The sequence below is a fragment of the Pinus tabuliformis genome, chromosome 2_1 (assembly GCF_031772625.1).
Source record: "Pinus tabuliformis cultivar Carrire ecotype Pingquan chromosome 2_1, CPIR1, whole genome shotgun sequence".
Classification (NCBI taxonomy): Eukaryota; Viridiplantae; Streptophyta; class Pinopsida; order Pinales; family Pinaceae; genus Pinus; species Pinus tabuliformis.
Genome location: NC_142299.1, coordinates 102903591 through 102926010, shown reverse-complemented (window position 1 = coordinate 102926010; position 22420 = coordinate 102903591). Strand labels below are relative to the sequence as shown.

Sequence of the window (22420 nt, the reverse complement as noted above, 5' to 3'; positions counted from 1 at the left end):
AACTGGCTCAAGTCCAACACGGTAGAAGGGATAGGGGATGACAGAAATAGGGAGGAAATCACAGGAAGGAGAAATCTAGAAGAAGAGGTAGGCAACAGAAAAAGGTCAATTGAAGAAGGAGAAAAATGCTCATCCAAATCTAAGAATAGGATTGAAAAGAAACCAAAGGTGGAATTGCATGGAGAATTTAAGAAGATTAGATCCCCAACTTATGATGGGGAGTCGGAGGAGGCGACATTATCGTGGTTGTTAAACATTAACTGTTACTCTCAAGTTTTTGACTACATACCAGAGTTGAAAACTAGATTAGCCACCTATCAATTGCAAGGAAAAGCCTCGTCATGGTGGGAGGAAGTTCAAACAGTCCATTGTCTAGACGGAAAAGAAGTCAGTTGGGAAGAGTTTCAACAACAATTTAAAGGAAAATATCCAACAGAGCAGTATTCCGATGATCACGCTAAAGAATTTCATGATTTAAAATTGGGTCAGATGACCATGGATGAGTTAATAACCAAATTCACCCACCTATTGCGGTATGTGCCTTATATTAAAGAGGAGAAGGCCAAAGTTCAACGATTCATGAGTTGTCTTCCACTGTCCTTTAAAGAGCGAATAGAATATGATAATCCAAAAACTATGGATGAGGTGATTCGTAAGGCTTGAATCTGCTACCAGCAAGCAAAACAAAAGAATGATAGTTCAAAATCTTGGGCTAACAAGAACAAGGAACGAACCTTACATTAAAACAAGGGAGAAAAGAATGGACAGGCAAGGCATAATGGTAGGGGAGGACAAGGTCGAAACTTAAACATAAGTAATGGCCAACCCCAAAAACTATCAACTCCAACTGGATCAAATCAAGTTGATCCTAGTAAAGTATCAAATGGTAAGGACAAGAAGTCGTTGAAGTGTTGGGGCTGTGGGAATCCCCATCTCTTACAAAATTGCCCTTATAACCTGAGATTTGTTCAAAATCTTCAAAATTTGCAAGAAGCCTCTACTGTGAATGATGTGGCCCAAAATATTCTTCGCATCAATGCAATGTTAGAGCAACGTCAGGCATGCTCTATCAAAATTGGATTCTCCAAGAAAGAGTTATGCCCAATCTCCCAAGATGACTTGATTATATAATTTTTCAATAGAGAAAACTTGTACGACGTGCCACATTTCACTGTTTCGAACTTCGTATCTGAAAAAGATACACAAAAAACTACAATCCATCCTCTTTCTGTAACTTCTTACGAATTTTCAATCGGATGCTCAGAGATAAAGTTATGATGAATTTCCCAAGGTCACCTGTTTGGAATGTAATTCAGGAGTCTACAAAAACCCTAACTTCCTCAGATCATATCTTTGAAAACATAGAGAGACAAGATCTGAAATTTGAACCTGAGGTTCAAAACGAATTCGGCTCAAATGGGTTTTTTTTCTTAGCTTCTGAAATTTCATAGAGAAAACGTTATAGCGAAAATGCCACGATTACTTGTTTGGAGCAACGAAACCCTAGAATCCAAAGCTCTGATACCAAATGTTAAGAAACTAGCTCACAAAAAGATAGAAAAGATAGATCAACGACTTCAGAATCAGCCTCTTCGAGGGGGCAACCTCCTTTACATTACACAAATGAACAATTCTTCAATGATACAAATGACAAAACCTCCTTTCTATATATAGGAGTCTAAGGGGTCACAATATAATCAAAGTTGACATAACTATAATAATATAAGAGCACAACAATAACAATAGTGGGCTTCTATGGGGCACAATAATAACAATATGGGGACAATAGGGGCACAACAATAACAATAAGGGCCACAATGACATTAGTAATGGGGGAATCACTAGTATTATAGGGACCTAACATGCCCCTCTCCTTTAAAAAAGTGTTGTCCTCAACGCTTGAGTAGTTCTGGATGCTTCTGTATAAAATTAAGGATGTGGAATCTTCAACGGGTAAATTTTTCCACTTAACGAGATACTCCGAAATTGATCGATTTCATAGCTATCGAGTTCATGTTTCTGTGACTGCTTCAGGTTCCAATATGATTTTTCCTTCCTCGTCAAGTTCTGGCAATATTGTTTGAACTAGGAGCTTGTCACCAATAACCTTCTTTAAGCATGAAACATGGAAAAATGGGTGCACTCGGGAAGCTGCAGGAAGCTCCAATTTGTATGCCATAGTATCAATCTTTTGCAACACCTTGTATGGACCATAACACTTTGGTTATAATTTATTATCCTTCTTAGCTTGCTTGAGGGACTTTTTTTTATATGGTTGTAGCCGTAGAAATACCCAGTCACCTACATCAAAACTTATTTCGCTGCGATGTTGATCTGCTTTTTGTTTCATTCTATTCTGTGCCAAAGTTAGGTAATCCTTTAAAAGTTGGAGAACTTGTTGTTGAAGCTCGATGTGATATTCCACTACTTGAACCTTAGAATTTTCTCTTAAATATGATGTGATGGATGGTGGGAGATATCCATAAAGTGCCATAAATGGGGTCACTTTCGCTACAATATGGAAGGAAGTGTTATACCACCATTCAGCTAGAGGCAACCATTTGACACATTGTGTCTGTTTATCAAATACAAAGCAATGAAGATTTCCTTCCAAACATTTGTTTACTATCTCAGTTTGCCCATCATTGAGGATGATAAGATGAGCTATGACCTAACTGAGTACCAAGATAAGAAAATAATTTTGTCCAAAAATTTCCAGTGAAAATGGGATTTCAGTTGCTTACAATAATCTTTGGGTTTCCATGTAGCTTTTGAATTGTTTCCATAAATGCATTAGAAACTGTATTGGCTTTAAATGGATGAGATAATGCACAAAAGTGTACATACTTGGTAAGTTTGTCAACTACCACCAAGATGACACTCTTTCCTTCGGACTTGGGTAAACTTGTGATAAAATCCATTGAAACCTCCTCCCAATGTTGACTTGGAATGGATAAAGGTTGTAATAGACCCGGGGCCTTAATTGTTTCAACTTTATTTTGTTGGAAAACAAAGCATTCCACCACAAACTTTTGAATATTATATTTAAGGCCATCCCAAAAAAATTCCTTCTTAACCCTGTGGTAAGTTTTTAAAAATCCCGAGTGCCCTCCTAATGGAGAGGCGTGCAATTCCATAAGAATCTTTTGTTTGAGTTGGGAATTTTGACATAGGTACAAGCGATATTTGTACCATAACGAATTATTTTTCCAACTAAATGTATCAGATGTATTGGGATCTTGTTGTAACTTTTGAATGAGTTCCTACACTTATTCATCATTCTTCCATTCATCCCTTGTTTCGTTTATCCAATTTGCTTGGATAATAGAAATAGCACAAAGCAATGCTTCCACATCCTCATCCTTTCTTGAGAGTGCATCTGCCACAACATTTTTCTTCCCTTTTTTGTAGATGATTTCAAAGTCATAACCCAACATCTTTATGACCCATTTTTGTTGCTCTTCTGAAGATGATCTTTGTTCTAAAAAGTATTTAAGACTATCATGATCTGTTTTTACCTTGAAGTGTCTTTCCATTAGGTAGGGTCGCTATTTTTTAAGTGCATGTAGTATTGCCAACATTTCCTTCTCATAAATAGCTTTGTGTAAATACTTTCTTTTGATTGGACAACTTTCGAAAGAAATGTGTCTTTCTTCTTGCATTAAAACAACACCAATTCCATTTCCTAAGGCATCGCATTCCACAATAAAGGTTTTTTTGAAGTCCGACGTAGCTAAGACCGGTGCTTGACACATTGCCTCTTTAAGATGTTCAAAGGCCTTCGTTGCTTCCGGAGTCCATAAAAATGCATCTTTCTTCAATAATGTTGTTAGAGGTGCTGCTATTCTCCCATAATTCTTAACAAACTTGCGATAATAGCCCGTCAACCCGAGAAATCCTCACAGATGCTTTATGGATGTGGGGATTTTCCATTCCTTCATGGTTTTAATTTTGCTAGGGTCTAACTTAACACCTTCATGAGATACAATATGATCGATATATTCCACCTATTGTACTCCAAAGAAACATTTGGAGATTTTTGCATATAATTGTTTCTCCTCCAACAGTGTGAGCACCCTGTCAACATGTTGAACATGATCCTTCCAAGACTCGCTATAGATTAGTATATCATGAAAAATACTAACACACATTTTCTAAGGAAGGGTTTGAAAATGGAATTCATCAAACCTTGAAATGTAGAAGGTGCATTGGTAAGGCCATAAGGCATGACCAAAAATTCATAATGACCCTCATGAGTTCTAAATCATTTTTTCGGAATGTCTTCAGTCTTCATTCTAATTTGATGATATCCTGAACGAAGATCCAACTTGGTGAAGTAAATTGATCCATGCAATTCATCTAATAGTTCATCAATGACAGGAATGGGAAATTTGTCTTTAGTAGTGAGCTTGTTGAGCTCCCTATAATCCGGACACATGCGCCATGATCCATCCTTCTTGTGCACCATTACTTCGAGAGCAGAGAAAGAACTTTGACTAGGTTGAATTATACCAGCCTCTAGCATTTCTGCAACCATACGTTCAATTTCACTCTTTTGGGCATAGAGATATTTGTAAGGCCTGATGTTTGGAGGAACACTTCCTGGAATCAAATGAATAGCATGATCATGATCACGAATAGGTGGGAGACCTTTGGGAGTCTTAAATACGTTGGAATGATTGTCCAAGACTTTTTGGAGATTCGGAGAAATGGATGGTTTCGATGTGGGAACCTCTAGCAAACATAATTGTGCAATTACGCCTCGTTGTCCTTTATTTAGAAACTTTGTCATTCCATTAGAGCTAATTATCTTTCCTGGTTTCCCTGCGATACCTCTTAATTCAACTTCCTTTCCTTCTGAAGAAAATTTCATGAAAATTAAAAGCTATTGTACCCAAGGATTGTAGCCATTTGACTCTTTGGACAACATCAACACCACCCATTGGAATGGAAAGCATTGGGCTATTCAATACATATTCTCCCATGGATAGCTTGATATTATGGCACTTTCCAGAGAAATTTATGGTTCCTCCACTTGCAACCATCACTTGACACTCTGATGCTGGATATAAGAAGCAATTCAATTATTTGGCTATCTTACAATGAATAAAATTATGGGTATTGCCCGAATCAATCAACACTATTACCCTTTTCTTCTTGATATGTCTTTCTATCTTGATAGTTTGAGGAGTGGTAATTCCGACCAATGCATTATAAGATATGGTCGGATTCATTTCTTCTTTCTCTAGGGTTTGTTCTTGGTGTATATCCTCTTCTTTTGATGTTTCTTGTTCCTTTTTTTCCTCCTCTTCACAATCTATGTAAAATAATTTATTCTCAACACACTTATGACCTTTAGTGCATTTGCTATCACAACTATAACAAAGCCCTTTTGCTCTTTTTTCTTCCAATTGTTGGGGTGTCAACCTTGTAGGTTGTGGAAGGCTAGGGGAAATGTCACTTCCATCGTTATAGTTGTGAGTGGTAGGCTTCCTTGTTGCCATAATTTTACTTTCCATTTTCTTGCCAACCTGAATCCCATCTCCAATGAGTCAGGTTCCCAAAGGTGAACCTCATTGATGCAGGAGCATCCGGACACCTCAATGAAAGAAAATTAGAGAAAGAGGACAAGTGGACAACCACATGGATAGCCAGGCCAATCTTGAACAAGATTCGTTTAATAAACTAATTTTAGTTAAAAATCAGTTAAAACTGACTGTATCTGAATGTGTATGTGTAATAAGAACTGAAGGATTCACGAGAGAAGGAGGAAGGAGAGGAGAAAAACGTGTGAGTGTGAGGGAGAGAAAAAATGTAGTTGCTGGAGAAATTCTGGATTAAGGCTGAGATGCCTTAAAACTGTAGACTGAGTTTGTAAATAATGAAAATTCCTGTTTGTGAATTTGTGTCTTCGTGTGTTTTTTTGGTTTTCTTTACAGTTGAAAATGAAAATTTAATGCCGCAAAATAGGCATGTCAGTGTGCATGATTTTAGGTTTGATTTAACCGCAGTCGCTATTGATTGAAATCCCGCCGTAGGTATATGGATGCGAGTCATGGGTCTCTCGCATGACTGTTGTTAAGAGCCGAGCTCTCTTGAATACAAACCACTACGTTTGCCTGGACGTTTTGGAAGACGAATGGGAAAGCGGATAAGATTTAAATTACTTGCAGTCACAGAGGAAGAGGGCATGAGCCGCCTCCAAATCACATTAAAGCTTTGTTACGTTCAAAGTGTAAGTGATCCGAATGCCCTGGAAGAGACAGGGTAAAGAACGGGTGAATACACGGTAAAGATTGCGGGATTGAAGACCCCGGCGGACCATTTGTTCCATAGTGGCACGACAACGACCCTGGCCTATGACACTTCCCACATCTTGGAAATGAAGACGGGCTTCCTCAAGCCAGAACCGAAGAGGGGCTGCAATTTCAAATCAGCATCCTGAGAATTTTCTGTAATACTTGGTGGATACATGAACGGTAAAGACGCAGATCGAGTCCACGTGGTTGTCAAGAGCGTGGGCGGAAGAAGAACGATGACAATGTCATCATGCGTTGTCGACTGGTCTATTTCGAGTTTGTCCTGGCGTGGTCCTCCTTTATTTCAAATAAGGCAAGTAAGATCAGAGTAGCATCGCAGATAGGCTACGTGGGCCCATAACCCACAGGTCCCAAGATCGAGCCTGTAAAAATACCGAAAATGAAGATCACCTAGACTTCGTTTTCATCAAGTGGTATCAGAGCGGGAAAGATTTCCTGCGGAGAGGAGTTTTTGAAAGAAGAGGTATAGTTTTTAATTTTTAATTTATTTTGTGAAGGTAAGGAGATTGCAGCAAACCTGGAGCAGGAGTGCTCAATTGGTTCGAGAGGAGAGAACCGCGGAGATGCCGAGAGGACTAAGCTCAGGAGCGAAGCTTGGTAGGGCATCTGGTAGCAGGGAGGACTTGCTATTGCAGAGGTTTGGTTGCAGCTCACAGAAGGCAGTTCCACTGACGAAGTGAAACAGTGGGTAGAATTGCGAATTGTGAAGGAAACGCATATGACCAGGAGGTCATAATTTTTGTACCTCGGGAGTCTGATGCAGGAGCATCCAGACACCTCAATGAAAGAAAATTAGAGAAAGAGGACAGGTGGACAACCACATGGACAACCAGGCCAATCTTGAACAAGATTCGGTTAATAAACTAATTTTAGTTAAAAATCAGTTAAAACTGACTGTATCTGAATGTGTATGTGTAATAAGAACTGAAGGATTCATGAGAGAAGGAGGAATGAGAGGAGAAAAACGTGTGAGTGTGAGGGAGAGCAAAAATGTAGTTGCTGGAGAAATTCTGGATTAAGGCTGAGATGCCTTAAAACTGTAGACTGAGTTTGTAAATAATGAAAATTCCTGTTTGTGAATTTGTGTCTTCGTGTGTTTTTTTGGTTTTCTTTACAGTTGAAAATGAAAATTTTAATGCCGCAGAATAGGCATGTCAGTGTGCATGATTTTAGGTTTGATTTAATTGCAGTCGCTATTGATTGAAATCCCGCCGTAGGTATATGGATGCGAGTCATGGGTCTCTCGCATGACTGCTATTAAGAGCCGAGCTCTCTTGAATACAAACCACTACGTTTGCCTGGACGTTTTGGAAGACGAACGGGAAAGCGGATAAGATTTAAATTACTTGCAGTCACAGAGGAAGAGGGCATGAGCCGCCTCCAAATCGCATTAAATCTTTGTTACGTTCAAAGTGCAAGTGATCCGAATGCCCTGGAAGAGACAGGGTAAAGAACGGGTGAATACACGGTAAAGATTGCGGGATTGAAGACCCCGACGGACCATTTGTTCCATAGTGGCATGGCAACGACCCTGGCCTATGACACTTCCCACATCTTGGAAATGAAGACGGGCTTCCTCAAGCCAGAACCGAAGAGGGCCGAACCGAAGAGGGGCTGCAATTTCAAATCAGCATCCTGAGAATTTTCTGTAATACTTGGTGGATACACGAACGGTAAAGACGCAGATCGAGTCCACGTGGTAGTCAAGAGCGTGGGCGGAAGAAGAACAATGACAATGTCATCATGCGTTGTCGACTGGTCTGTTCCGAGTTTGTCCTGGTGTGGTCCTCCTTTATTTCAAATAAGGCAAGTAAGATCAGAGTAGCATCACAGATAGGCTACGTGGGCCCATAACCCACAGGTCCCAAGATCGAGCCTGTAAAAATACCGAAAATGAAGATCACCTAGACTTTGTTTTCATCACTCATGTTGAATGTTATCCTTTTAAGTCCCTACGAACACATCAATACTATGCTCCTTTGGAATATATTTTACCCTTATATTCAATTTTTGGAAGTCCTCAATGTGCTCCATCATTGAAACCTTTTGTTTGAGTTTTATTAATTGGCTAAAAAAAGTGTTGCTTTTTGTATCCTCATAATGTGCTATCATTTCTTCCGTAAAAATTGCCCAAGTGACAATTTGTTTACGAGAACAAAGCCATCGATACCATACAAATTGATTTGGTTCCAAATATAAAGTTGCAATGCGTACCTTTTGTGTGTTTTGCACATTATGGAGATCAAAATATTGCTCCATCTGTAGTATCCATGTTACAGGATCCTTGCCATCAAACTTCCTCATATTGATCTTTGGAACATGGTGGGTCTTCAATCCAACGTTAGAGTCTATGAAATCATGATTAACATTTCTTTTGTTCTCATCATGAGTTTCCTTTACTACCCTTTGACCATTAGTAAGCATTTCTTGTATCAACTTAGTCAAATCTATCTTCAAATCTTCTATGTCGCCTTTCAATTTTTCTTCTATACCGTCCATCTCAGTGTCCATGCCATTCATCTTAGCTTTTATGCCATCCATCTTAACTTCCACGCCATTCATATTAGATTCCACACCTTTCTTTAAACCATCAATCTTAGCTTTTGTTACCTTTTGTGAGAGTGAAATTTGTTGCATTTGGTCTCATAATTTTGATATATCATGTTGCATTTCTTCCTCTTCTTCATGAGTCATGCTAGAGATTTCAGGTTGCTTACTAGGTGTTTCCATTTTTCTTCTCCGGGGCATCAATTAATGATAATTATGCTTCACTACACCCTTTGAACTTCAAACTAATTTTTCAACCCAAACTTGTGCAAAATTAAAAAGACTACACACTTTTTTTCACTTTGTAGATGCTTGATATTGAATCTGTTGTATCTCTGTAATTTCAGATGTCCAAGGTCTGAAATTGCTTCCTGTAGTAGCCCTCTGAGTCCTCTTTCCAATGCTACCAATCTAATCAAAATTGGATTCTCCAAGAAAGAGTTATGCTTAATCTCCCAAAATGACCTAATTATATAATTTTTCAGTAGAGCGAACTTGTATGACGTGCCATGTGTCACTGTTTCGACCTTCAAATTTGAAAAAGATCCACCGAAAACTACAGTCTGTCCTCTTCCTGTAACTTCTTATGAAATTTCAATCATATGCTCAAAGAGAAAGTTATGACGAATTTCCCAAGGTCACCTGTTTGGAATGTAATTTGGGAGTCTGCAAAAACCCAAACTTCCTCAGATCATATCTCTGAAAATATAGTGAGACAAGATCAGAAATTCAAACCTTAGGTTTAGAAGGATTTCGGCTCAAATGGGTTTTTTTTTTTAGATTCTGAAACTTCGTAGAGAAAAGGTTATAGTGAAAATGCCACGATTACTTGTTTGGAGCATCGAAACCCTAGAATCCAAAGCTCTGATACCAAATGTTAAGAAAGAAACTCACAAAAAGATAGAAAAGATATATCAACGATTTCAGAATCAGCCTCTTCGAGGGGGCAACCTCCTTTGCATTACACAAATGAACAATTTTTCAATGATACAAATGACAAAAACTCCTTTCTATATATAGGAGTCTAAGGGGTCACAATATAATCAATGTCAACATAACTATAATAATATAAGGGCACAACAATAATAATAGTGGGCATCTATGGGGCACAATAATTACAATATGGGGACAATAGGGGCACAACAATAACAATAAGGGTTACAATGAAAATAGTAATGGGGGGATCACTAGTATTATAGTGGCATAACATTAGAGGTGGTTAAAAATTTACCTGATGTGTTTCTAGAGGAAATTCCTTAGTTTCCTCCCAAAAGAGATATAGAATTCTCAATAGAACTGGTGCTTAGGGCTACACCAGTGTCTAAATCTCCCTACCGAATGACAGTTCTAGAATTAATTGAGCTGAAAATCCAATTACAAGAATTGTTGAAGAAAGGCTATATAAGATCCAGTGTATCCCCGTGGGGGGCACCTATTCTTTTCGTAAAAAAGGAGGATTGAAATTTCAGATTATGTATATATTATAGACAATTAAATTAGATGACAGTCAAGAATAAATATCCTTACCCAGGATTGATGACATTTTTGATCAAGTAAGGGTTGCAACTCTATTTTCAGGCCTTTTTTTGTGAATTTAAATATATTACCTTTGGGTTCATATGATGTGTTGATAGGTAAGGACTGGCTGGAAAAACACTGAGCCCTTGTAAATTGTTTCCAGAAGACGGTTGCTTGTGTCACTAATGATAAGAAACCAAAATTTATTTGGGGTATATTCAAGGTTGTTTCCTTAAGATAAATATTAGCCCTACAACTAAAGAAGGTTGTCAGCTTTTTGCAATCAAAATAGAAGATTAGTTAGAAGGCAAAGAAACAACCTTGGAGGAGTTAGAAGTGGTTAAAAATTTCCTTGATGTGTTTTTGGAGGAAATTCCTTGGTTTCCTCCCAAAATAGATATAGAATTCTTAATAGAATTGGTGCCTAGGGCTGCGCCAATGTCTAAAGCTCCCTATCGAATGAAAATTCTAGAATTAATGGAGTGGAAAATCCAATTACAAGAGTTGTTGGAGAAAGGCTATATAAGACCTAGTGTATCCCCCTGGGGGGCACCTGTTCTTTTCATAAAAAAGGAGGACAAAAATTTCAGGCTATGTATAGATTATAGACAATTAAATAAGATGACAATCAAGAATAAATACCCCTTACCCATGATTAATGACCTTTTTGATAAAGTAAGGTGAGAAACTGTATTTTCCAAGATAGATCTTAGATTAATATATCACCAACTAAGAATCCATGAGGAGGATATACCAAAGACAACATTCAAAACTTGTTATGGTCATTACGAGTTCACAATACTACCTTTTGGTCTCATAAACTTCTCTGCCACATTCATGTGTCTAATGAATGGCATTTTCAGTAAATTTCTGGATAAATTTGTGCTAGTGTTCATTGATGACATACTAATATATTCTAAGATTGTTGAGGAACACAATGTACAACTGTTGGTCATTCCTACCTATAGGTAGGTAGGTAGGGGCGAACTCGAAGGTGTTTGGACATGATCGAATAACCTAGATCCAGGCTGGGATAATGGCATATGCCATATACTCCTGCTGGGGGGCATCGAATGCCCATCGGCTCCGTAAGCACCGCGAGGTGTTCAGCGATATTGTACTAAACCGAAAAGAAACTGCTCTTTCTTCCGGGAAAACCCACAACTATTTCCATTAATCTATGTGCAGGAAGCATATGAACGAACTAGATACTTTAACACTGCCTCATGAACCATTGTGTTAAAGCTAAGGTGGATGACATCCCACTGGTGGACGGACTCATGAACTCCAAGGGAAAATCAACGGTAAGCAAAATTTTCTAAATGTGAATTTTATCAAAAGAAAATAAAATATTTGGGACACATGATTTCAAAAGAAGGGATAGCAGTGGACCCAGAAAAGGTGAAAGCCATATTGGAATGGTTAGTTCTAAAGGACGTTGCGGAAATTAGATAATTCATGGAGATAACTGACTATTATCGTCGATTTATAGAGGGATTTTCTTGTTTGGCCCATCCTATAACCTCCCTATAGAAAAAGGGAGTGAAATTCGAATGAACCCCGCAATGGAAAGAAAGTTTTGAAAAAATGAAATAGCTACTTACCGTGACACCGGTATTAAAAGTAAATGATTTGGAAAAAATACTTTAAAGTCTATATAGATGCATGTTTAGAAGGTTTGGTAGGAGTGTTAATGTAAGAGGGCCATGTCGTAGCATATGAATCGTGAAAGTTGTAAGAACACGAGAAGAACTACGCAATCTATGACTTGGAATTGGCAGCAGTAGTTCCTGCTCTTAAAATGTGGAGGCACTAATTGGTTGGAAAAAATTCACCTTGGTCACTGACCAAGTAAGTCTCAAGTACTTTTCTCAGCCAGCCAGATTTAAACGCTAGGAAATCCTAGTGGATGGCCTTCCTGAGCGAGTATGATTTTGAAATCAAGGATATTAAAGTTAAAGAAAATAAAGTAGTCGATGCTCTTAGTCAGAAGTGGAAGCAAGTCAATGAGGTTTCCGTCAGTTAGAGAGATAGATTTTCCAAAAATAATAAGAATAACTACATAAAGAGATTTGGAATACAATCAGATACATAACAGTTTGAGAAATAAGGTAGATATAAAGAAGTGGCCAAAGTATGCATGATATGGGGTTGTTGATATATAGAGGGAAAATATATGTACCTGATCAGGGGGAAATTAAGCAATTTATTATGGATGAACATTATCGACAACCTTATGCAGGACACCCTGGCTATCAAAAAAATATTTCATATTTTAGGAAGGAATTCTTTTGGCTCGGAATAAAGAAGGAGGTAGCTAAATATTTGGCTAAGTGTCAGGAATGCCAACTGGTAAAAGCAGAGCATTAACACCCTATCAGATTGTTAAATCCCCTACTGATAGTAGAGTGGAAGTGGGTGGGAAGTGATTTCTTTGGATTTTATCACTGGGTTACCCAATCTCAAAAACAACATGATGCTATAATGGTGATAGTGGATAAGCTAACAAAAGAAGCACATTTCATACCAGTGCAATCTACTTTTAAAGCTGCTTAAGTGGCATATGTGTTCATGAGAGATATTTTCAGACTGCATGGAATACCCAAACTAGTTATCTCTCACAGAGATCCAAAATTTACCTCTAATGCCTAGATCTCATTGTTTACTGGTTTGGGCACTCAGCTGAACTTTAGTACAACCTAACACCCTTAGACCAATGGACAGACTAAGAGGATAAATCAAGTGCTGAAAGATATGGTGTGCATGTATTGCTTGAATCAACCTGCTAAATGGGAAGATTTCATCCATTTAGTAGAATTTGCCTATAGTAATAGCCATAAGGCCGTACTAGGAATGAGCCCTTTCAAGGAATTATATGGAAGGAAATGTCAAGTACCATTGAGTTGGAACCGACTAGAATATATATTGATTTTGGGGTCTGAAATGCTTCAAGAAATGGAGCAAATGGTAAAGTAGATAAGAAAAAACTTGAAATAGGCCCAAGATAGGAAAAAAAGTTATGTTGATAAGAAGAGAATATTCAGAGAGTTTGAGGTGGTCAACCACGTATACTTAAAATTATAGCCAAAGAGGAGCTCGTTAAAACTAGGGAGCTGTCCAAAATTAGCTCCACGATATTCTAAGCCATTTGAAATCTTAACCCGAGTTGGTCCTGTAGCATATCAGTTAGCTTTTCCTGCACATATAAAGGCACATAATGTTTTTCATGTTTCTTTACTGAAAAATATGTACCTAATCCTAATCATGTGATAAATTGGGTTGTTATACAGGTCAAACCCAAAGGAGAGTTCCTGGTTGAACTTGTACAAATTTTGGATAAAAGATAGATTGTTCATTGGAGGGAGGCCATCTCTCAGATTAAGGTACAATGGAATCATTTTGGACCTGAAGAAGCTACTTGGGAATTAGAAGAAAAGATGAGAGAGGTTTATCCAAGTCTGTTGCAAAGAAGAAAGGAACCTAGAAACATCGAGGTTGGTGTTCCTCCTAGGGGGGAGAAATGTAATGTCCATGGTAAAAAGACTCCAAAATTTATGATTTAAGTTGAATATTTGGATAATAAAAAAGAATAGAGAAATATGCAAATTTTGATTGATTAGTTAGTAAAAAAAACCAGTCATGTGTTGTATGTATGGTTGCAACCACGTGTATATATATTTATATGTGTGTGTGTGTGTGTGTGTGCATATTTATGAAGTAGATATGTTAACATTCACAAAGTGAATAAGTTAAATTTGTTAACATGCACAAAGTGACTATGTTAAACGTGTTAACTATATATATATATATATATATATATATATATATATATATATATATATATATATATATATATATATATATATATATATATATATATATATATATATATATATATATTATTAAAATAATGTGACAAGACCACTGGGGGGAGTTAAAATCCATTTTTCAATCAGAGGATAGTTGGAAGAAGTCAATTACATTCCATGAAATTGGAAGCAGTTGGAAAAAGAAAGCAATAGAAATGATATTGGCTGGAAAGAGATGCCATGAGGTTGCGGGGAAACAAATAGTGAGTCTAGAATAATGCTAATGGTTGGAGATAAACACCATTAATTGAGTATTCTCATCTTAGTGCCATTGTGGGAGAGACAGAAAATGATTTCCAAGCCACTAGTGGGGGATAAATATTGGTGCAGGACCCCATAGAAGCAAAGTGCTTCTTGGGGTTAACATTATACTTCTTCGATCTTTGAGAGTAATGTTCCTGATTTAAAAAGGGTTGGATCTTGGGGAAACACAAGTACATAACCGACTTATGGATGGGAGGCCCGAGATGGTCTTGGCACATGGTTAGAGATACTGAGATAAGTATTTTAACTTAAAGATAGAGATAGTGATACAATGGTATTAATTCAATCATTACTCATGCCAAAAAAGGGTAACTAGAAATACATATGCGTGTGTGGTTTTATATATACCCTTATTGTTCATAGGGTAATTCTAAATATATATTTGTGTTATCTCATATATACTCTAACTATTCATGCTTGAAGGGAATGTTAAGTAGAATTGGAAAGACAAACAAAAATAATTATTTATCAGTGTAGGAAGGGTTGGTAAATAAAGGTTAAAGAAAAGTCAATTATTCTTTCTTGTTGTTGGAGTTATTTTTCTTAAGAAGAGAAGGGTCTTGTATAATCCAGTACCAGGGTTTGTGCCTCATTATTGGCCTGTAGTCAACTACTCGGCATGATCCCTGGACTAGGGTGGTTAGGATCGTGAATTTAAACTGGGTAACATAAACTACAAAAAAACAAAGAATTTTCCTTTGAAAACGCACATGCAAGTAAAACCATTTCTGCTTACCATAAAAAATATAATAAAGGAAGGAAAACCTTAGCTAGTATTCAAACCAAAATTTCTATTGTTGGCAAAGAAATCATATAACCACAAAAAGTAGAATAATAATCTTGTATTTCTCAGCTTGTAATCTTTTATCGCCAAAAGACAAAACTAAGATAATTAGAGGCACATGCTTGTATTTTCAAAAGAAAAAGATTCATGTTGACCGATAGTAAAACAAGTAACCTATATGTGTACATTTAATTATCTATGTGTTCCAAAAAAAAGGGTGATAACTGCAGAAGAGCATTTCAATATAATCTTTATTAAAAAAACAAAATATAAGAATTTGCACTAAGATTACAATTCCAGGAATATGAAACAATTATGGAAACTCCTTACAGGAGAAGTACAAACTGCATGCTGAAAATAAAAGAATAGTAACTATAATTTTTAATAGCTGGTCCAATACAAGTATACAAAGGGCAGTCACGACTAGAGCGACCATCTGCTTTTTTTTTCAAAATAAATATAGTATAACCCTGGAGTGATTGGTATAGTCCAAAATCTCAAAGAGATTTAGAACAGTCGGTGAAGGAGCACTCTGTTAAGGCGCTCTGTAAGCAAAGGTCACCGGTTCTTGTCTCGCCGATACCAAAAAATCCAGCATGGTTTCCTCTAGTGCAGCTCAGGTAGGGTGCGATCCCCGGGTGTCTTTGATGGCTTAGACACCCCTGAGTCGTGGCCTCTCAGCCACAGGGTAAGAGTGATTTTCAGGATTCACCCACTTATCAAAAAAAAAATTGGTATAGTCCAAAATGCATTGAGATGGGTAAAAATCCTCGTCAATGAGAAAGAAAAATTCATCAAAAACTAAGTATCCAAGTTCCATTTTTTCCTCGGAGTCTAGAAATGGCAGGGACCTGGAAGACAAAAGAAGAGTTTCACAAATTAATTTAAAAGAATGTAGGGTGCAACCTGGAAAGAGTGGATGCAACATTGTATTAGAGTGGCTTACAATGGGTGTGTTCCAACGACTTGGTGACGGAAGGAACCTCCTGGAAAAACAAAAGGGTGACAGGAAAGAATTTAACACCAACCATTCACAAGAGTCAAACCCTGGAAAGAAGGAAATTATAATTTTTTTTTAACATAAACTTACCAGAGGACAAATTTGACAAAGATAAAACCCTAGACAGAGGGAAACACTGTGTGCTAACACCTGCATAGAATAAACAACCAATGCAGAAGGACATAAACTAGATTCTAAGTGGTATGAAATATGAAGCTAGGAACCATGGAAAAAAAATAAAATTAATTAATTAATTAAATTACCTTGCATTCAGTTGTGTGGCAGCCACAACCGAGGGGCCAAAAGGGGGTTGGTGTGGTGAGGTCCTGAACATGGACCATCCAAAGAGAAAAATAAAAAAATTAAAATTGTAGGTAAAACTAGAACCCTAGATCCAATTTAATTGGAAAACAATTGAAGGAATACTTAGAAAAGAACACAGGGAATACTACGACAAAGGAATGAAGCCATGACTATTGAGGTCAAGATCCTTATGAGTCTGTAGTCGTGCCTTGGGTAGTTTCGACCACTGCCTTGTTTCCTGCAGCTGTAAAACCCTAACGCGCGAGAGCAAGTAGTTCTATCCACTACATGCAAATGAACAAAACAATCAATGACCTATGGAGTAGTTACCTAGTGACTGGGTAATGAAACATTAATTGTTGATTGCGTATATTGACAAGTGGAGGGTCTAAACCATGAGCCATTAATTCATCCATTAATTTGGCACCTCGAAATTTCCAACTAGCATACCCTCCAGAGGGTTCGTAAAGTGCTATTTTAATTCATTATCACAAGGTCTAGGTGCAATCTCTTATAACCTCATAACTATCAAGTGGGCTCGAGGTATAAGGGCATGGGTGTAAAATGATCTCACATGTTATATGTACCCAAGGCCTTATAATCTCAAAAGAAACTTCCATGTCAAGTAGCATGCGCCAAAGAAAAACCTCTCAAGGTTAGCAAAATAGTAATACCTGGATGGAGTTGATATGAGGTGTTTATAGTATGCATATATATGAGGTGTATATAGTATGCATAGCCTTATAGTGGGATCAATAATAATTTCCTTACTATACATTGCTTTTTGGATAATATTGACTTAAAAGTGTTCATGTTTTTGCTGAAAAGTATGTTATATAAATATGTTATTTTGTGTTGTTGGAAAAGAAAACAATTGATAGCGTCTCTTATAATGCAAGAGTAAGCACATTCTATTCTAGAGAAAAAAAAATTAAAACAAAAACAACAAGCTCTTGATGTAGGAGAAGCACACCTATTAATTATGACTAACATAAAAATTATGTAAAGAGTTATAAGAAGATGAAAGTTTGAGGTTATTGCTTGTTTCTCTTAGTTCCCGTAGTCTTTGGATTATTATTAGTGCTCATGTATCATGTAAAATAAAATATAATAAAATTTGGAGATGAGTTAGAGTCATGGAGATGTGACAACATTCACTTGTATTAATGTATTAATAAAGTTGATTAAATCATGATGAATTATTGCATACATGTTAACAACAAAATTCTTATAACTAATACTCAATATAGATATAAAACTATTGTATATGAAATAGATGGGTTTGATGTTAAAAAATGTTTTATAATATATATATATATATACACAAATAAAATTATTATAAATATTTTACCAACAAATACTATTACAATTTAAATATAAATTTTGCAATCAAAATTATATTTTATTTATTTATTTATAAATACTACTCCATATAGTTAAATAGATATCGATTGGTATATATAAAATAGATAAATTTGATATTAAAATTTGTTATACGATGGAAAAACACTATATTTACACAAAATTAAATTTATTATAAATAAATATTATTACAATAAAATATATTCATATCAATATAATTTAACTGAAATTCAACTAAATTTTAATTTAAAATGATTTAAAATATTATATCTTAAAAAAATTTAATTCAAACATTTAATAAATATATAATTAAAATAAATATAATTTAATAAAAATTAAATTAAATATACAATATTAAACCAGTATACCTTATTAAATATTATAGCACTTTTCCTGTTTTTTTAATATAATTGTAAATATTAAATATCATTCCACTTTTCCTCTATTTTTTCAATATAGTTGTGAATTTTCACTTTTGTAGGTGTCAACCAAAGTGAACAATCGACCTAACCACTGTTTTCAGAGTGTTTGAATTGAAAACACTATTGGTGGCTTCGGCACCGTGTACAAGGTAACATACTCTATTAAAGTTTTTTCTTCTACTAGCTTAGAAAGTTTTTAACTAATAGCCTGTAATCGTACTAGTGTAGACTGATGCCTCCAATGAAAGCAAATATTAAATCTAATATTCTGCCGAGGACAATTATGCTCATGTTCACACTAATTTTGTGTCAACTTATGAAGGGAATTAGTTCAGAAGGAAGGGAAATAGCAGTGAAGAAGTTGTCTTCCACCTCTATGCAAGAACAAAGAGAATTTCTTACTGAGATTGAGATGCTGGCCAGAATCCGACATCGTAATCTTGTGAAGTTACTGGGGGTGTTGCGCAGCCGGGTTAAAAAGGTTGTTGGTTTATGAATACTTATCCAATAACAGCCTTGATAAAATTCTATTTGGTGAGTCACTTATCTCATTTTATTGGTAGGTAGTGGAAAATATCAGATAATTTTTTTAGAAAGACTACATCATCTAAGTAATAGAGGTAATTAGTTGATAAATCAATAAACGTAATAAAAATAATTATTGAAATATTTAACCCTACTTCAACTCTGTTATAATAATATAATAACTGGATGGTCCATACAGATCCAAATAAACGCAGACAACTTTGACTGGCAAAAGCGTTACAACATCATAGTTGGAGTAGCTCGTGGGCTTTTGTACCTGCACGAGGGTGCTCTCATTATCCATCGGGATATTAAAGCAAGTAACGTTTTATTGGATGTGAATATGAATCCCAAGACAGGAGATTTCGGTTTAGCAAGACAATTTGACGAAGATCGAACTCATATGAGCACACGAGATGCTGGAACTTAGTAAGTTCAAGACATATTAAGTTCGAGAAATGGTAAATTCAGTTTTAGATTGCCATTCATTTTAATCAAGTGACATTGTGATTTGCAGTGGTTACATGGCACCAGAGTATGCCCTGCATGGACAATTGACTATTAAAACTGACGTCTATAGCTTTGGGGTTCTTCTTCTAGAACTTATGAGGGGAAGGAAAAACGTCGATTTTAATGGAATAGAATTTAATCTTTTGGAATGAGTAAGCTATTCTTACTATTATTATATTTTGAATGGATTCTATTTATATTATATATTTAAAGTTATTATTATTTTTATTGTCTAATTTTAAGGTAAGTGAGACATTAAATTGGTGTATAAAACTTTTTGTTTGTGGACCTCATTTAAGCGATTTCACTACTAAGTCTACAAAAGCATCCATACTCCACCCCTCTACCTTTGAACCTAAAAGTCTATGGGTTACTAACACAACAAACAATTTACATAAAGATTTGAGAGCTAAATCTACAAAAACATACATACATTACCTCTCTACCTTTGACCCTAGAGATCTATGAGTTACTACCACAGTAAGCAATTTACATAAACTAATGGCAAACTGTATGGATCACGTATATATTTTATCAATTTGACATCTGTTCTGATCATGCACGCATGGCGATTATACAAAGAGGGAAATGTTCTGGACATGATTGATCCAGTGATAATTGAAACTTGCAGCGATTTCAAGGGACAAGCCTTCAACAATTGCATTCACATTGGATTGATGTGTATACAGGAAGACGCATCACTTCGTCCATCAATGTCTGCAATCAATTCGATGTTTATGAACCCAGAACCCAGTATTCCTGCTTTTGTCTCACATTTTTTTTTTCAGCGTGAAAAAAAGCGGTATATTGATTGTATTGATAAAAAATATACAAAATGAAAAGTATACAAACTTTTTGATATGTCAGCAGTACATTACATACTGACGGGTATATGAAACTATACCAAAAAACTGGACATAGAGAGAGTAGACCAGAAAAAACAGACCTATCTGTAGGAACCGTTGGTCCAAAATTTTGCAAAAATAAACAGCATATGCGAGATTCATAAATAGGAGAATAGAGAACTTATCTGTGGACATTTTGCTGTTTGACTGTGGGTTGTTGTGGACGATCGATAGCTTCAAATAACGAAAAGATGGATTCATAGATAGAATAAATCGGGTCCTTTTTGTCTTCAAAAATGATACGGTTCCTCCATTTCCAGATGGTCCAAATAGTAACCAACGGAAGTGACCTCCACATGCCGCGCATGTTGCTCCATGAATAAAAAGCATCGCAGATGGAAGGGGAGTTGATCATTTCGAAACCAAAATGTGAACTCAAGAGCTGCCAGATCTTTTTGGATTGTGGACATTGGAGAAAAATGTGCAAGTTGTTTTCTGAATTTATTCTACAGAGTGAACAGATAGCAGGCCCGTGCTGTTTTTTCTGGTCTGCTCTCTCTATGTCCAATTTTTTGGTATAGTTTCATATGCCCGTCAGTATGTAATGTACTGCTTTTGTCTCACATACATCTTCATCAGTATGTAATGTACTGCTTTTGTCTCACATACATCTTCTTCTGTATTCTCTGCTTCTGATTCCTCCATCTAACCTCGATACTTCAACTATTGATTCGATTGCAGTTAAAGCTACGATGATTCTGCATTTCTATTCCTCTTTGCGGGGTGTTATAAGAGCTTTAAGTTAAATCACTGTTTCTCTATTTAATATAACAAATTGAATAGCAGCGAGGCTGGTAGTGCCTGCCTTAGGGGAAAAGGATTTGGCCATCATCATATGTGGCAGGGGAACTGGAAGTTTTGTAATCAACATAGCACTAGTGGGCTTGACACAGACTATACAGAAAATCATCAAAATCATCAATGGCAATGGCTTTCCCTTCACTGCAACCAATGCTACCTTTAAAAATACTCACTGTGGATGCCAAATTTTATTCCGAACCACTGAGTTCTCTTATGGATATTTCTATCAAACGAAAACAGCGGTATGATCATTAACTAGTTAAATACCACATGGTACATTATCACTCACGGAGCATGATAAGAACATTAACAAGTTAGACACAATGTTGGAATTAAAATGGCGCATTATCACTCACGGAGCATGATAAGAACATTAACAAGTTAGACACGATGTTGGAATTAAAATGGGGTATTATCACTCGTGTTAATCTTTGCATTAATTTCTTTTTAGAGCACTATCCAACACAATAATTGTTGGAATTACTACACACCTACATGCGGACTCTTAGTTAGAGCATGGGACTACATGCAAAATTCCTTCTGCATGATTTACTCTTTGATTTGCTCCTTCTTTAACTGTGCAACTGGTTATTTCTTCTGTATGATTTACTCCCTGATTTGCTCATTCTTTTACTCCGCAACTGGCTAGTTCTCTCCGGAACTTGTTGTAGGTGTCGAGTCTTCTCATTGATCACCACTATGGTGCATTACCTTGGGATCTTCACTCAGTAATGCTATATCATGAGCATTGTAATCTATTTTCTAATGAATCATTCTTTTGTTCTTTTGATTTTCTTTTAGTGTTTTTGCTCTGCAAAGCTGTGTGTTCAACCTTTACTAGCTAGATTCATCTATGCAGGCTTTCTAACACATTTACATGGTATCAGAGCCCACATGTTGCTAGATAAAAGGCGCACTAGTACTTTATTTTGCAGGTATTACAACTTGGAAATCGAAGATCGACAGAAAAATGGAGTTTCCCAAAGCATCAATCTTAACACCGTACAACTATCACGAATGAAAGAACCAAATGGCTCGATACCTACATCAAAAAGAGTTGTACAGGATTACCATGGCTGCAAAATTGGAACCCACTTCAGCCATAGAGAAATCCAAGTACCTCAACTGTATGGATGAGGCCCATGTATCCATATGCATGTACATCTCTCCAGAGTTGCAGTTTCATCTATCTACCTACAATACTCCCAATGAGATTTGGAAAAAGGTTGAAGAACTCTACGAGAAACAGGATGAGATGAAAGGAAATTTGCTCGAAGTGGAGCTGTTGTC

General features: G+C 36.4%; 1 protein-coding gene across 1 annotated transcript; it reads left to right on the top strand.

Annotated features, from left to right (window-relative positions):
- Positions 1-11421: 11421 nt before the first annotated feature.
- LOC149198996 (cysteine-rich receptor-like protein kinase 43) lies at positions 11422-19576 on the top strand. Its single transcript, XM_089400425.1, has 5 exons — positions 11422-11502; positions 11636-11689; positions 18712-18870; positions 19114-19343; positions 19432-19576. Exons 1-5 carry the CDS (start codon positions 11422-11424, stop codon positions 19574-19576), a joined length of 669 nt encoding a protein of 222 aa, XP_089256551.1.
- The last annotated feature ends 2844 nt before the right edge of the window (positions 19577-22420 follow it).